We start from the raw sequence: 18,206 nt of genomic DNA, 5'->3' as shown, positions 1-18,206 counted from the left end.
AAAAAAAAAAACTGGATGTTGCCATTCCTACTTTTGACAATAATGATCAGAAACCAGAGATTTTCACAAATGGATGCAGTCTTTCTTTAAGTAGGGACAAGCACATCACTATTCTTCACTGACTTACTGCTGTTGAACAATCCTTTTCTATACTATGAATTTGTATTATTCTCATTGGTTAATAAAAAGCTGACAGGCTGGTAGCTAGGCAGGAAGTTAGGCAGGAAAGTCAAACTAAGAAGATAGGAATTAGGAGAGTAGAGTCTAAAGAGACACAAGCCAGTCACCAGGGCAAGCAGGACATGTAGAAAATGATGTTAACAAGCCATAAGCCACGTGGCAAAGCATAAATAGAAATAGGTTAATTAAAGTGTAAGAATTCACTAGTAACAAGCCTGAGCTATCAGCCAAGAAATTATAAGTAATATTAAGCCTCAAGTCAATTATTTGGGAAGTGGCTGCCAGGTATTTGGGAACAGGCAGGTGGAGGAAAATGTCAGATTACAACTTAATGTATCTGGCTTACTTTATGCCATAAATACCAAGAGTATTGACTGACATGGTGTTTTACTCTAGCACTCAATAATCAGGACTTGAGCATTTCTCAGTAAAACAATTAAGCCCTTGGCTTTGACTTACATTCCTTCCATTATCAAGTAGTTTACTTTTTAATTTAATTTAATATCTTATTTATTTATTTATTTATTTATTTATTTATTTATTTATTTATTTATATTTTAGCTCTGTCTGCATGCCAGAAGAGGGCATCAGATCTTGTTACAGATAGCTGTGAGCCACCATGTGGTTGCTGGGAATTGAACTCAGGACCTCTGGAAGAGCAGTCAGTACTCTTAACCTCTGAGCCATCTCTCCAGCCCTTTGTATTTTTTTGTTTGTTTGTTTGTTTTTGAGCTGAGGATCAAACCCAGGGCCTTGCACTTGCTAGGCAAGCACTCTACCACTGAGCTAAATCCCCAACCCTTTCTGTTTTGTTTTTTGAGACAGGGTTTCTCTGTGTAGCTTTGTGCCTTTCCTGGATTTCACTCTGTAGTCAAGGCTGGCCTCGAACTCACAGAGATCCGCCTGCCTCTGCCTCCCAAGTGCTGGGATTAGAGGCGTGTGCACCACCGCCCGGCCAAGTAGTTTATTGTAACTCTGGAGCACGAAATAAGTTCTATAACTAGCTGTGGTGGCACACGCCTTTAAACCCAGCACTTGGAGGTAGAGGCAGGTAGATCTCTGTGAGTCCAAGGCCAGCCTGGTCTACAAAGTGAGTTCTAGGACAGCCAGGGCTGTTACACAGAGCAACTGTCTTGAGGTGGGGGTGGGAGGGGCAGGGATCAAAGGAGCCATAGCCTGAGGATGCACAGTATTTGCATTCTAAGACCCTGGGAATAACTATCAGGTCCAGAGTTGGGAAGGGAAATGAACAGGAAGTATCACTTTTGAAACCTCAGAAGTTTGGTCTTCTTGCTTGCTGGGCATAGTGACTGGCATATCCTGTTGTCCCAACACTCTGAAGACAGAGGCAGGAGGAACAGGAAGAGTTCAAGGCAAAATTCAGTCCTACTTTTGTTAAAAAATTATCCAACGGACGACACTTTTTTCAGTTTTTTGAGACAGGGTTTCTCCATGTAGCTTTGGTGCCTGTCCTGGATCTCGCTCGTAGACCAGGCTGGCCTCAAACTCACAGAGATACACCTGTGCTGGGATTAAAGGTATGCGCCACCACCACCAGGTGACACTTTTTTTGCAAAATAAAGGATGATCTACAAACTTTCTAAAGTCTGCTAAAATCTAAACCTTAGAGCCTATCAAAATCTATCTTATTAAGAAAGCCTTGAAGTCCTAAGAATAATTGTTGAACTAATTATGTAGGATAAAGCAATCTGAGCATGCTTCTACACAAAGCTCACAAACATCAGCACTAGCCTTCAATGTGCAGCTCCGTGGCAGTCAGGTCTTGTGGCACAGGCTCCTCAGGTGCATGAACTTCGGCATCCTCCTTTACTAACTCATCCTTGGACCCATAGCCTTGGTCAGATTGACCGCCTGTTTAAAAGATGCATGCCTGTAAATACTTTCTTATGTTTAAAATAGGTAATAAACATAAAATGCTACAAAGCTATACAATTAAACTCAACAAAAAAATAAAATAAAAATAACTCTCACAAGACACATTTCAAAAACAATGATAAGCAAAGACGAGGAGAGCAGAACAGATTGAAGATAGTTCTAAGTTGAAAACACCAATCTTCATTTCCTCACCTAAAAATTAAAAGCAATTTGGACAAAACACTTTGAATCTCTTATGAAGAGGGCCTATAGCATATTATCTTCTTTATTTTATTTATTTATTTATTTGGTAAGAACAAAAGGAGACTGAAACACATACCTGCCACTTTTGCAAAAGAAATAAAGGAAGGGCAATAAAATAAAAATGGTTTATCTACAAAGGGTAGAGGGAAACAGATTTAAAAAAAGAGAGAGAAAACTTCCTAAAGTATGGTTTACTAAGTTGATTTTATTTTTAATACATTTTTACATATTCAAAAAGTTAAATCAACAAAATTGGGGGAGGTCTCTAAAACTGATGCAAACAGAAACAGATAGCCAGCTAATACTATTCATGAAACAACATAATCAAGAGAAGGATAATCTACCTAACTTTTGAACTGAACGTTTTAAAATTACATTTATTTTACTTGTATTGGGGGTGGTGCATATGTGGGGATCGAGACAATGATTCTTTCTACCATATGGTCCCAAAGACTGAACTCCAGTCATAAAACTCAGCAGCAGGTATCTCTTTACCTAGTGAGCCATCTTGCCATCCCCTGTATTGAATTTTGTTTCTTTTGAGACAGTGTCTCCTATAGCCCATGTTAGTCTCAAATTATGTAGCTGAGCCTTGCCTTGAACTCCTGATCCTCCTGCCCCCAAGCTGGCCTACAGGTGTGTATAACCGCAAACTCCAAGTTTAGCCTTTAAATACTTTACTTGGAGTCCATCCACATTCAAAGAATGGAAGTAAGAGTCAAATCTGGAAAGGCTGAGTAGGTTTGTTTCCTATTGGGGTGTGTGTGTGTGTGTGTGTGTGTGTGTGTGTGACTTTGAAAAACCAAACACTTTAAAACCTATTCTGTGACAATTTCATTCTTGTGAACAATGCATTTTTTTATCACAGTCGCCCCAAACCCTCCCCACCCTTGAAGCTGCTTTATGCATACTGTAGGACTGAGCAAACAACTAAATGGACTGGTAGGAGACAAGGTTTTCACCATGGGAGAACATAGGAGGTTGTGTATGTGTGACACTAGGAACCAAACTCAGCACTGTGCATGCTAGCACTCCATCACTGCCCCCAGTTAAAAAAGAAAAAACAACCAAAGAAAGGTTAAAAAACAAAAAAAAAAATCCTGTGGGGTTGACTTGGAACTGGAGGTATTTCTACAACACTGTACGTAATGTTTCCAGTCCTGTTTGCTGAAAAGTCTAAAAGCCGTGCTACAACACCCTGGTGAGCAGTGAGCACACCGAGACCCAAACTTGGACTTCTAATCTAGTCTCCACTGAGCAGGACTTGGGGTGGAGAATGATTGCTGAGCTCAGGGAGGGTAGGTACAAAAATGAGGTAGGGGTTTCTTGCCTCAGAAAGAACCATAGCCACCATCTAAGAGGCATAATAACCAAGTTTAAAGGAACACACACTGGGCCAACACTGAGGTAATCTGAGAATGGGCAATAGAGCAATCCATAAATCCACACTGATAAGAAAAAAACAGAAGTCCCAGGGGGAGATGGGCAGGAGGGAGGATGTGCTCTTGCAGAGGACCCTCCAGACTCTCTTCTGGCCTCCTCAAGACACCAGGCATGAACACAGTGCATACACATAACACGTACGCAAACATCCATACACATAAAATAAGAACAAAATATTTTTTAAAAAGTCCCACAAAAGTGTCTTGCTAAGTTACAAACAGGGTTGGAAAGGTTAATTACTAACAAGATGGCAACCTCAGACTCACGTTGTCTTCAGTGGTTTACAAACACTCCTGCAATAGGAGCAAGGCAGTTTTAGGCACAAAAGCTAAGCAGACTTCTGGAAAGTAGTAAGTGCCTCAACAACTGAACAATGGATTTTTTCATACCCATGATACCATTTCATGTAACGACATGACAAACAAATCTTAAAATTATCATTACAGCAAAACATACTTTATTTCCAAGTAAAATAATAAATGTTTGTAAACTGGTTATAAATTGTCACATGGAGATTTTTGAAAGCCTATATATGGTTACCCTGTCTAAAGAAGAAAAGCCAAGATATTGAAAATTGACCCTTAAAATATAATACTTAAAAAACAATCAAGTATCTTTCCCCCACCTCTGAATGTCAGCAAACTTTAACCTAATAAATGGGAAATTACCTGAAGTAGTTAACATTCAAGGGTAGAATTAAAGCACACGTGACTCCATAGCTCCAGTTCAAAAAGTCTGTTTGCCCCACACCTTGACAGCCCAGGACAAAGGCAGCACCAAGAAACAGCACAGAGCAAAGAGCAGAGCAGCAAAGAGCAGAGAAAAGGAGACTTCAGTCATCGGACAAGGTCATTGGAGGAAGCACAGGCACTAGACTGGAGTTCTGTAAAGGAGGCTTGGGTACCAGCAACCAGACAACACGCACGGGCAGGGGGTGGGGTTGGGGTGTTGGGGTGGAGGGTGGAGTTTGGGGTGTGTGTGTAGCACGCACGCACGCACACACGCCTGCCCAGTGGCTCTCAGAACAGTCACTCTGACTTCAGGACAGAGGCTGGGCCTGCAGCTACACACATGTAAGCAGCTTCTACACTTAGAAGTCCTAAATGTACACACCCCTTTTCAAAATGACTTACTTTCTTCCCTTTTCAGGTATCTATAATTTCAAAATTATAAGTTAAATTTTCAACTTAATTAAAAAAGGATTTATAAATTGTGTCAGTAATGTTCAAGTTCTCTTGGTTGTGATCTCTGTCAACTGTCTCAGATACTTTCATAAATTTAAGATGAACAAATATAAACATACCATGCTAGCACACTGTACATACACTGCACCCCAAAGTTAGTTTCATACTCTAGGAAGTAAGTGCAGAGGTGTAACCCTCTTGGTGATATATACTACTTTCAAAGCATTCCCTTGAGGAAAACTCAAGAAATATAGGTTTGGGTTTTTTAGAAAAAGAAACATTCACATGGTGGTGGAAGAAAGGTTAGTCAAATACAGACTTTAGTACCTGTGCTCGAGTGATTATCAGTGGAATCAAGGCTGATTAAGTCTCTGACGAAGACTGTGTGCTCCCCACTGTTAGCATCGTTAGAACTGTCCACACTCCCATGGCTCACGGAGTCCCCATCACTTCCGCCTGCAGCCTTCTGAGGAGCTAAAGACAAGGACAGTGCAGTTCAATACTTCATGCACTGGTATTTCTAAACTAAACATAATGGCCCACAGTTAATTTATAATTATGCAACAATTTGTAGATTTCTGTGACAAAAGCATAAGGAAATCTATCTTTAGTTCTAATGAAAATGACAAACAGAATTAAGCTCCCTACTTCATAAAATTAAAACTTCATGTCTATAAACTTATAATTAAAAATATCTTTCCAATCACATGTGTTACCTGATATTGAAAAGACCAGTGATTTTTGCCCAGTCTTTTTAAGTGGCTGCCTAAATTGGGCCAAACCATGTACGACATTCCGTACTTTCGTCCATAAGAAAATACCACTCCGAGTACTGCTGGGCCATGGGCTCTCCAAAACTACCTAAAAGTAAGTTAAAAAACAAACGAACAAAAAGTTATTTAGGGCCAGTGAGCTGCCTCAATGAGAAACAAGCCTGATACCCCAGAACCCTAAGTTGGAGGAAAGAACCAAAAGTTGTTTCTGACCACTACACAAATTAATTTTTTAAAATTTTATTTATTTATTTAACATTTATGGGTGTCTCATCTTCCTATATTATATGACTATGGACTGTGTGCATGCCTGGTGCCCACAGAAGCCAGAAGAGGGTGTTAAATCTCCTGGAAATGGAGTTAAAGCAGGTTGTGAGTTAAAGATGAGTTTAACCATGTAGGTGCTGGGGATTGAACCAGGGTCCTCCTTGAGAACAGTCAGTGCTTTTAACTGCTGAGCCATCTCTCCAGCCCACAAATTAATTTTTAAAAAATTAAAATAAATTAAAAATAAAAAAATAAGAAAAAGAAAAAATTATATATGTTAACAAATACGTAGAGAAAAGAGAACTTTGCACCATTGGTGGGAATTTCAATTAGTAAACCCATAGTGGAAAACAATATGAAAGTCCCTTAAAAGCTAAAAACTACTAAATACATATCCACGGGAAGTGAAATCAGTATTTCACATAGGCATCTGTACTAGCAAATTCACTGTAGCCAAGAAAAGGAACCAACCTAAATGTCCAGGAATGGATAAAAAGAATGTGACATATATACACAATGAAACACTAAGCTTAAAATAAATACATTTAAAAAACAAAACAAAACAAAACAAAACAGGCGGTGGTGGTACACGCCTGTGATCCCAGCACTCGGGAGGCAGAGGCAGGCGGATCTTTGTGAATTTGAGGCCAGCCTGGTCTACAGGCTAGTCCAGGACAGGCTCCAAAGCTACAGAGAAACCCTGTCTCGGAAAAACCAAAAAAAACAAACAAACAAACAAACAAACAAACAAACCCCACCAAAATCTTATCACAATAACCTGGGGGAGCCCTGAGGACATTACATTAGGTGAAACAGGTGGGTTACAGGATCTTGCCTTTCCCATGGAACCCATGAGGTGAATGCAGAAGTAGTAATGCAGATGGGGAAAGGCAGGGAGCAGTAAAGAGGTGTGGGTACAGCTAGACAGGAGGGATAGATTTAAGAACCTATGTCAGCATGGCAACCACAGTTAACAACAACGTACACACTGAGAACTGGTAAAAGTAGATTTTAAGTGTTCTCACCACAAAAATTAGTAAATGAGGTAATATAAATGTTAATTAGCTTGAAGGAGCCATTCTAAAATATAGACATATTTCAAAACATGTGTATTATTTATACAATCTCTGTCAATAGAGATCAGAGAATAAATTAACTAAAGTTTAACAAATAATAAAAAACTTAAAAATATACTGCCTTGCCTAACGTTAATCCAACTTACCTTATTATAATAGCCGTAAGTAATAGCGTTTGGTTTTATTCTAGCAGTTTTCATTTCGAATAAGACTCTCACTGCTAAGACAGGATGAACCCAAAGTCCGCAGAGCTGCATCACTACCCGATAGCACACCTAACAAGAGGAACAACAAAGCAATATCTTTAGCATATTAGTTTACTTGTGACTTACAGAGATTTTAAAGACTACGTATCCAGGTGTGGTAGTTATATGGGAGGCAGAGGCAGGAGGATCAGACGTTCAAGGCCATTGTCCCATACGGAATGACTTCTATGACAGCCTGGGTTACAAAAGACTTTTGCCTCAGAAACAAATAAACAACAAATAAATACATAGATAAAATACAACACAAATAAATACCTAGATAAAATACAACAACAAACCCTATTCAGCCTAACAGATAATAACCAACAGTATTAACTATTCCAGGCACATCTCATCTGAGTATGGGAGGCCAGCTCCCACATTTTACAGGATTCCTATGAGGAGGAGAGAGGAATAAGGAATTTATAGATAGAAAGATTATGGAGATGAGACAAACAGAAACACAGAATAGCTTCAGGAGGACCTGGGTCAAAATCCACCGGCCCCTTCTGTCTCTTCAAAAGGGCTTATTTTATTTTATTTTTTAAATATTTATTTATTTGTTTGTTTGTTTATTTATTTATTTATTATGTGCACGCCTGCAGGCCAGAAAAGGGCACCAGATCTCATTACAGATGGTAGTGAGCCACCATGTAGTTGCTGGGAATTGAACTCAGGACCTTTGGAAAAGCAGCCAGTGCTCTTAACCTCTGAGCCATCTCTCCAGCCCCCAAAAGGACTTTTTATAACAATGCCAAGGGGTGGGGCAAAAGACACCCCCTATCCCCCAGATCAAAGCATATCGCACAGCCAAGTGCAGATCTTTCCACACACCTGGTAACCACATCTGTGGTCAAATCATCCCCTTATGCAGCCCTGCTGGGTAAAGCAAGCTCCAATCTCACTAGCAAACCTCTGTGGGCCTGTACATTTGAGAAAATAAATCTATATACAGAAAATGACTACTGTTCTCCATAATATGAAAAAGAATTTATTTCTAAAAACAAATATAGGGTTAAAATAACTTTTGCCCCAATCAGTATGTGTTACATGCTATGCTAAATGAACAGTAGCTTCAGGATGTCTAAGTTTAACAGATGGGATTTGTAAAATAATGTAAAAAGACTGACAGAGTATGCACAGCAAGGTATTTCAGTAACTGAGCGACTGGCCAGCTTGTGTAAGACTATAGGTTCAATCCCTAGGGGTACCACCAAAACAACAACAACAACAACAACAAAAAAAAAAAAAAAAAAAAAAAAAAAAAAAGAAAAAGAAGAAAAAGAAAAGAAAAGAGAGGAAAGGAAAGGTGGCAGAAAGGAAGAAAATTAAAGACAATGCCATATTATTAGCAAAGACAGTTTTTATTTTAAATTCTGATCTGGCTTGAGTGTCACTTATAACTACTGCAATGCCCAAAGGCATAGTGGCTCACACTTTCAGTCCCAGCACTCTGGAGGCAGGGACTGAGGCAGGCAGATCTCTGAGTTCAAGGCTAGCCTGGTCTACATAATGAGCTCCATGCCAATCAGGGTCACATGGTGAAAAACTATCTTTTTTTTTTTTGGAGCTGAGGATCGAACCCAGGGCCTTGTGCTTGCTAGACAAGTGTTCTACCACTGAGCTAAATCACCAACCCCATGAAACACTATCTTTAAAAGTAAAAGAAAAAAGGCCAGAGGGTGGTGGCTCACGCCTTCAAGCCCAACACTCAGGAGGCAGAGGCAGATGGATCCTGTAAGTTTGTGGATAGTCTGGGCTACAGGGTGAGTTCCAGGAAAGCCAAAGCTATACAGAGAAACCTTGTCTCAAACAAAACAAAGAAAGAAGAAAAAAAAAAGAAAAGAAAATTAAAAAAAAAAACAAAAAAACTTTCAAAGTGGAGAACAGAGAGAAAAGCTAAGTAAGTTCTTCAGTTTCTCCAAGTTCCAGCTAGATGATATAAATACCTCTTAAGGTGGATCTAAGCTTGGAGAGAGAAAGAATATATAATGACATGTAGCACATCATTTACTAATGCTGACTATAAGCCAGGAATGATCTGTCTATTACCTGACTTAACTAAGTCAACCTTATGAAGAAGTGTTATTATTCTCTCTATAAAAAGTTTTCCAGGGGCAATGACTGTCAAGACCTAGGAAGGGGAGAGAAGGATTATTACTGGCCTCTAGTGGGTAGGAGCCAGCAACCCTGCTAAACATCCTGTTACGTACAGGACACACACACCACCACCACCAATAATTTTGTTCATCGTAAGTCAACAGTGCCAATGTTGAAAAATGAATCACATAGTTTCAGATGAATAATCTGAGTTTACATGATTTACCTACTTAGAACAATGCTGTGGGGTGTTCTGTATGTCAAATGTGTTGATCTGATTGGTTAAAATAAATAAAGTGCTGATTGGCCAATAGCCAGGCAGGAAGGATAGGGTAGGTGGGACAAGGAGGAGGAGAATTCTGGAAAGTGAAGGCTGGGGCAGCTGCCAGCCACTGCCATGACAAGAAAGAGATAAGGTACTGGTAAGCCACGAGCCACGTGGCAAAGTATAGATTAATAGAAATGGGCTAAATATAAGTGTAAGAGCTAGACAATGGTAGGCCTGAGCTAATGGCCAAGCAGTTTAAATAACATAAATGTTTGTGTGTTTATTTTACAAGTGGGTTGTTGGACTAACCGGGCTTGATGGCACCTGGAGAGAAGCTCTCCAACTACAGAACAAGGTACTAAGAACCACTTGCAAGTCTTTTACCTCTGTTTCCTAATAAAGTTATATTAAGAACAAAATGAAATCACTATTACATTCTGTGTAAGAACAAATAATGTGACCTAAGTAAGGACATCCTTGCTTCATTGCAAAGTGACAGTTTTTCATTGTTTTAATATGAGACAGCATCTCACAAAGTAACCCAGGCTGGTCTTAAACGGGTGATCCCTGTCTTGCCTCAGGCTCCCAAGTGCTGAGACAGATGCACCACCACTCCCAGGCATGGCAGTAATTTTGTTGTTGTGGGTTTATTTATTTATTTTAAACAGGGTCTCACTATGTAGCTTTGGCTGACTTTGAACTTATTATGTGCATCAGGCTGGTCAGTGCTGGAATTAAAAAGGTGTGTACATTTCCACACCTGTCCAAAGCAGTAACTTTTAATAAATATTTTGAACAAACAATATATATTAGCACCATGAAACAGAATGGTAGTTTTACTATAACTGCTTCATGAAAATGATTTGAGCAAGCTTTAAAACGACTAAGAGCTAATTTTTTGTTTTTTGAGACAGGGTTTCTTTGTGTAGACCTGGCTGTCGGGGAACTCACTCTATAGACCAGGCTGGCCTTGAACTCACAGAAATCCATCTGCCTCTGCCTTCCAAGTGCTGAGATTAAAAGTGTGTACTACCAGGCCCTGCTGACTAAGAGCTAAATTAACTAACCTTCCTACCTTCCTTTTCATTTTTTATTTTTAAGAATGGGTGTTGCTCTGTAGCCCAAGGTATGCCAGCCTGAAAGCTGGGACAATCTCTTGCCTCGAAGGTGCTAGAATTATAATCGTGCATCAATCACCATAACTAACAAGACCCAAACACTTAAAATTATAAAACAACATGTATCAGCATGGGCTAGGGATATAGCTCACTTGCCAAGCACAAACAAGGTCCTAAATTCATCTACTACATTGGAAAAAAAAAAAAAAGGTAACAATATGTGTCTTGTACTTGCCTCATCTAGTGGATCCACATCTGTCTTCCTCATTTTAATAAGTACATCATATGCTTGTTGGAGCGCTCTGACCTTGGGGTGAGAAACTCTAACATAGGCTGGGAGACAGATGAACCACAAGCTGTAACAGTGACTGAAGAGACACTTGGCCCATTGTGGTGGATTCATATAACATCTCTTCGCCAACTTATGAGCTGTTTTTATCTCCTATAAAGAAATAAACATCATTGTATTCATTATAATCCATTATAGTGAGTGATGAAGGAAAAAAAAAGGAAATTCTTTTTTCTTTCTTTTTCTTTTCTTTCTTTTTTCCCCCAAAACAGGGTTTCTCTGTGTAGCTTTGGAGCCTGTCCTGTTACTCACTCTGTAGACCAGGCTGGCCTCGGCCTCAAACTCATGGAGATCCACCTGCCTCTGTCTCTCGAATGCTGGGATTAAAGGCGTGTGCCACCACCACTCAGCAAAAGGGAAATTCTTAACGTAAACTTACACTTTCAAAATGAAACATTTTATAGTCTTAATTCTGTGCCACATGCATGCTTCCATGAACTTTGGTTTGTAGCCCAGCGTCTAAAACTGTGGGTCACAACCCCAAATAGAGTTGTGTAAGTGAATAACAGAAACATGGAAACTCTGACAGCAGTAAAATGTCTGTCTGATGCTGGGCGGTGGGGGCGCACGCCTGCAATCCCAGCACTCGGGAGGCAGAGGCAGGTGGATCTCTGTGAGTTCGAGGCCAGCCTGGTCTACAAAGCGAGTTCCAGGACAGGCTCCAAAGCTACAGAGAAACCCTGTCTCGAAACCCCCCCCCCCCCAAAAAAAAAGGGTTGGGGATGTAGCTCAGTGGTAAGTGCTTGCCTAGCAAGTGCAAGGCCTGAGGTTCGATCCTCAGCTAAAAAAATAAAAATAAAGTCTGTCTGAGTACACCCATGGCAAAGAGTAATTCAAAATCAAGTGTGTAAAGATTTCAAGGTGTTTCTGAGTGCTCACTGTGTGCCATCACATCCCCAATGGCAACAGAAGTGTCTAAAATGCCTTTCCTGTTATTCAATACAATTGACTGTTAGGAATCCAATATATTTACAACACATTGCAGAAAAAAACGAAAAAGAAAAGAAAAAAGATTTACAATTTCCCAATCACAATTCCTCAGTATGTAAACATCAAGGAAGGATGTGTTTTGGACACATGCTCCTGTTTGCATGTGTGCACGCACGTGCATGTGGAGGCCGAGGTCCACCTCAGGTGTCACTCCTTATCATCTACCCTGCTTTGCTTTTCTTTTTTCTCTTTGGTAGGCTCTCCCATTGGCCTGGGCCTCTCTGATTAGACAAGGCTGGCTGATCAACAAGCCCTAGGGACTCTCTTGTCTTTGCCTCAATAAAGAGATTACAAGTTTGCCTCACCTACCTGGCTCTTTGATGTGGGTTGAGGCCAGAACTCAGGTCCTTATGCTTGTAGACTGAGCACTTTACTGAATGAACTACATTCAGTTTTACTTTTGGACTGCATTGCATCAGAATGTTTTACTTTTAAAATCGTGGCATGGACTTGAGTTTTATTTAAAAAAAAGTCACTTGAGTGACTTTTGGCTTAGGATTAGGACAGAATTTCCAATAACTTCTGGACTGGTCCTAAACACACTTTTGTTATTTCGTATTATATATTTATGTAAAGTTGCATTTTCAACACTAAGTATAATCCAAAGTATTGATCAACTCTGAAAAACACTCAATATGCTGAATATCCTGCAACATTCAGTCAAGATTTAATCTTTCATGTAAAAATGAACAAGGATATCAATCTCATTAGCATGCAAATTTGTCCTGGTTGTTAATGTAATTAATTATATATAATTTACATATATGTTTTTAAAAGTTTTATGATACCTGGGATCATATAAAAACTCTCAGGTGAAAAGAGATCATAAGCGAAAAAAGTTTAAGAAACCCTGGTTTACAGTAACATTTCACACTATTCTACAACTATCTGTTGGCAAGTGTTATGATATTCATTTTAACTCCTGATTTTCCTGCTTCCACCTCCCAAACGCTGTGATTATAGGCATGCACCATGATGCCTGGCTCTCTAACTTTTTAGTGTGTGTGCATACTTGCATGCATGCATGCATATGTGCTACACATGGGTCATGGCTCATGTGCAGGAGTTAGAGAACACTGTTGAATCATTCTTTCCTTCTACCTTTAGATGGGCTCTGGGGATATGCTCAGGTTCCCAAGCTTGCACAGCAGGTACCTTCCTTTTGCCAGGCCTCTTTAATCTTAAGCAATATTTTTCTCATTCTTCTCACTACTAAGAATTAAGATGCCCTAGAATATTTCCTGCCAAGATTTCCACTTAACTTTCCCTTCTAAGTGTATTGTCTACATTGATTCTCTGAGTAGGTCTTTAAACATAACTGGTCCAAGGCTAGACAACGTGGCTTTTATACCTGTAATCCCAACACTCAGGAGGCTGAGGCAGAAGAATTGGCACAATTTCAATTCATTCTGAAGAACCTCAAAATACCTGTGTATAAAGGATGTTATTTTAATACATCTCAGCATAGCTTAATCCCTTATTCCTAAACCAGATGCTGTAGTAAAGTAAGATGTCTATCTAGGCTGTCCTGTGTTTAACTCCTTTTTATGTAATTTTTGCTGTACTGTACCTAAGACACAAAGGAAACATAAATCAAAGCCACAGTGAAGTATCACTCCATATTCACCAAATGGCAGTAATTTTTAAAAGGCAGATAATAAGAACTGAAAACGATACTGTAATATCAGAACCCTTGAACAATGTTAATGGAAATGTAAAATAGTGTAGCATTTTCTCAAAAGATTCAACAGAGAATTACCATAAACACAGCAGCTCTACTCCTAGATATACTAAAAAGACACGAAAACATACATCTACTTGGCAACTGCACACATATGCTTGGATCAACATTATTCACAGTAGCCAACAGTAAGGACTGTACATGCCTATGAACAAATAAACTGCTGTGTGCATGCATTGGAATACCACTCAGTCCAAATGAAGCATTAACCCCTGCTAGAGGATGAAAAGATTATACTAAGTTAAAGAAGACAATCACTAATACTGCATTATCCTTCCTCTGAAATGCCTACAATAGATACACTGCACCTATGGGGGCTGACTAGTGGTTACAGAGGGTTGTGAGAGAAAGGCTGTGGTGGTGAATGGCTAAAGGATGTGGGCTTTTCTTCTGGAGTTATCTGCATCTCTAAATTAAACTGAGGTGGTGGTTGTACAACCTTGAGAACACATTCAAAGTCCAAGAGTGGAAGAGAAGCTACTGAATTACACTTTAAGTGGGTAAATTGTGCAGTCTATGGATTATATCACAATGAAGTTATATATAGGCTGGCCTAGAAATCAGAGATCTGCCTGCCTCTGCCTCCCAAGAACTTGGATTAAAGGTGTGCACCACCACTGCTAGGCTAAATTATAGACCTTTTATTTTATTTCTTTTAATTTTTGAAACAGGGTCTCACTATGTAGTAATGGCTGGCCTAGAACTCACTGTATAAACCAGGTTGGCCTCAGACTCATAGTGAGCTTCCTGAGTGCTGAGATTCAAAGCGTATGCCACCATGTCCAGAAAGGTTATAGTTTTACTTAAGGTATGATTGGTTCCAAGACTTCTCTTAAATATGAGTGAGTGCTTTAAGCTTCAGCTTTAGAAACAGAGTTAACTCATGAGAACCACAGAGCTTCGGACGGCTGCTGAGGATTCTATACTACAAGCTGCATGCCAGACACAGTTTGTATTTTCACTGAACTAGGGTTAGGTAAGGAGGATCTGACCTGTTTGGTTCTTTTAGCCATGAGAGCAGGGCTGTTTGTAATGCTATTCCCAGGAGGATGTCTACTGAAGCACAGTTTCAGCTCCTGTGGGCTGTCAAAAAGCTTAGGATCCAACATTGGAAAGCACGTGTAACTGAAATAAAAAGCAAAAACAGAACTGCTGAGTGGAAATCCATTATTTCTTCAACTACTCAGGACTGAGGTAAAAGTTTCACATACCCGATAATATTCTTGAAAATCCCTTACACTTTGTTTCAATTTCTTTGTTTCAAAATTGAGGAAACACAGCTAGGAGCTATAGAATTTCCCATCTGGAACTCCAGCTGCTCCCACCTATTTGTTATTCTGAACCAGTTTCTAAAGAAAAATCCCCGACTCTTACTTAAAAAGAGAAATTCATAACTCTTTCAATAAAATTCATATGTTCAAGGATAATTATATTTAAAAATACCAACTAGTATATTTTATAATCGAGGTTTTCTTTAAGACATTAGTTTAGGTCAGTATTAAAAAAAAAAAAAAAAAACACCTAGTCTTTTTTGTTGTTGTTGTTTAATTTCTTAAAATGAATACTAAACCAATGTTTCTCAAGGGAACTGGACTTATTCTTCCCCACCCCTACTCCCTCAAACTGCCCCCCCCCCCAAAACCCCACAAGAGTTTCTCTGTATCGCTTTAGAGCCTAACTCTGTAGACCAGGCTGGCCTTGAACTCACAAACATCCACCTGCCTCTGCCTCCTGAGCACTAAGGTTAAAGGCATGTACCACCACCGCCCAGAAAGAATTGCACTTATTCTAATCAATAGCAGATGATTTCAAAAAACACTCCAGCAACACAGCTCAGCCTCCATTGGGTAAGTTAAAATGCTTCTGTTCAACAGTTTGGTGTGCATTTCTTTGAATGTTATTACAAGAATGACTCTTTCTCCTTGGAAACTGTTTCTGATTTAGTTTGGCAAATTCTCTTCTCAGAAAGATTGCCTTTCTCTTCTTGATTGTGCCTTACGTGTCAGAACTAAAAGCCTCAACCACACAAGTCAAAATAAAAATGAACTCTACAGCATGAAATCAAACTAGCACTTGACTCTCAAGACACTCAATTGCAAGAACAATCCTGTCTCACTTGGTCCTACTGAGATTACAGTCCCTTTACAAAGGTCCTTGACTTTTCCTTAGAGAACTGTAACATGAATCTTAAATGGTCTTATTAATAAAATCAAACCTGAGGCCAGGTATTGGGATGAATGCTGGAAGATCAGAGAAGCAGAACAAACCACAGCTACCTCACCTCTCCAGTTCCTCAGCTGATTCTATTTCCTCAGATTGGAAGCCTCTGTGTCTTCATCCAAATGGATCTCAGCTGACTGTTTCTCAAAAGCTGGAAAGCTTAACCAGCCAAATGCTTCTAGTTTCTGGTCCTCACGCCTTATATACCTTTCTCTTTTCTGCCATCACTCCCTGGGATTAAAGGAGTGAGTCACCATGCTTGGCTGTATCCTTGAACAGATGCATTTCTGCCTCTGGAATGCTAGGATTAAAGGCGTGTGCTACCACTGCCTATCCTCTATGTTTAATATTGTGGCTGTTCTGTCTCTGACCCCAGATAAGTTTATTAGGGAGCACGATATTTTGGGGAACACAATACCACCACAGAGAATTATTGTACAAATACAGCCTAAAACAAATAAACAAAAACAAAACATGTATCTGCAAAGATACAAAGAACTATGAACAAATCACAGGAAAAAGGTAGTTACAGTAACTGTATACAATGTGGCCACTAAAATCACAAGGCAGGAAAAATTATGATGGCATGGAAGAATGCTCAGACCTGTCATTTAGGCAAGCACAAGTTACAAAGAAAATGAACTCATCTATACAATATACACACATACCTATTAATAAATCTATGATTAGTACTAATTATGTTAGATTTATTTCATTTTTAAGTTTACTAAACTATGAACCATGATGATTACAAAACAAAAACAAATTTATTGTAATTTCTGAAAAGATTTTCATCCAAATCCTATTTGTTAGGTTTTCTTTAAACACAGAATGAATGATCCTTGGTCTTGTACTTTCATGGTTTTCTGTATCTCACTAACTCAAAAATTTCACAGGATTTAAAGTCCTAAAGTTAATAGGAATCTCAAAACAACAACAACAAACCCCTAAACCCAAATTCTAAAGATGAAAACATGATGAAACACTTAAGTGAATGATATCAATGTCTGACTTCCCTTCTAATAAGGCCATTCATCCTTACACTGTTAATGCCTGGTGGCAACTCCATAGAATGCTCATATTATTCACACTGAAAATTATCTACATAAATTACTAAGATGTACATCTCTTAGTAAAAGCAAAAATGGAAATAAACTACCGAAACTATGCCCAAGTTGTTCTTAAAAAGTTCATGCTACCTGTACTGAGGTGACAAGTTACTTCCATCATCAGGAGGTGGCTCAGGTGGCATAATAAACACAGTGTGCTCACTCTTCTGTGAATCATCTAGCTCTATCAATTTGGTGTCTTCTGCTGAATCCAAGTCAACCTGAAAATAAGTATGTTCTCCAATTAATATGCATATAAGCAATATCTAATTCTGAAACCTGACATTTCGATATAAGGAAAAAAAATCATACCTTGTCTGTTTTCTCTATGCCTTTATCTGGAAACAACTGGAAGAGGAAAAGAGAAATTCTTGGTAAAAACCTCTACTGAATTCAATAGTTTAAAATTTTTTAAAATCCTGATTAAAAAAGGAGACGAAACTCAGGGCTGGAGTAATAGTTCAGTGGTTAAGAATTAAAAAAAAGGAGAAGAAACTTGGGGCTGGAGAAGCGGCTCAGTGGGTCAGAGCACTGGTTATACAAGCACAAGGCCCACATAAGAAGCAGGGCAGCTGTGCATGCCTGTAACCCCAGTGCAGTCGAGGAGGAGGATGGCAGAGACACAGAGACTGCTGGAGCTGGCCAGCAACCAGCCCAGCCCCCGGGTTCAGTGAGAGACCCTAGAACATGGTAGAGAGTGGTACAGCAGGACATCCAACATCCTCCTCTGGCCTCTCTGCACATGTGCACCACCACACACGTGTGTATACCTCACACACACAAATAAACCTTCTGTTTCAATGCCAGGCATATACAAAAACATTTCAGAATCTACTTTTAGGTCCTATATGTTTAGATTCAAGCACATTTGTCTTGTGGCTCACAGGACAGGTTATTCCTTTTCGTTAGTTTTCTTCCCTTCCCTCCCTTTCTTGCTTTCACTCTTTGAGACAAGTCTTACTGTGTAGCCACAGCTGGCCCAGAATTTGCTGTGTAGTGTATGC

General features: G+C 39.4%; 1 protein-coding gene across 3 annotated transcripts in view; it reads right to left on the bottom strand.

Moving 5' to 3' along the window:
* Dennd4c (DENN domain containing 4C) overlaps positions 1-18,206 on the bottom strand; it is a 93,090-nt gene that overhangs the window by 21,119 nt on the left and 53,765 nt on the right. For all 3 annotated transcript variants that reach the window (XM_036177551.1, XM_036177549.1, XM_036177550.1), the window contains 8 exons: positions 17,515-17,550; positions 17,293-17,423; positions 14,866-14,998; positions 11,029-11,235; positions 7,209-7,337; positions 5,663-5,807; positions 5,274-5,420; positions 1,933-2,052 (listed from right to left, as the gene is read on the bottom strand). In XM_036177551.1, coding sequence (XP_036033444.1) covers positions 1,933-2,052; positions 5,274-5,420; positions 5,663-5,807; positions 7,209-7,337; positions 11,029-11,235; positions 14,866-14,998; positions 17,293-17,423; positions 17,515-17,550 — 1,048 coding nt within the window. The remainder of the gene's footprint in view (positions 1-1,932; positions 2,053-5,273; positions 5,421-5,662; positions 5,808-7,208; positions 7,338-11,028; positions 11,236-14,865; positions 14,999-17,292; positions 17,424-17,514; positions 17,551-18,206) is intronic.

The sequence above is a fragment of the Onychomys torridus genome, chromosome 2 (assembly GCF_903995425.1).
Source record: "Onychomys torridus chromosome 2, mOncTor1.1, whole genome shotgun sequence".
Lineage (NCBI taxonomy): Eukaryota > Metazoa > Chordata > Mammalia > Rodentia > Cricetidae > Onychomys > Onychomys torridus.
The sequence above is the reverse complement of the archived record's forward strand: the minus strand, read 5'-3'. Positions and strand labels throughout refer to the sequence as shown.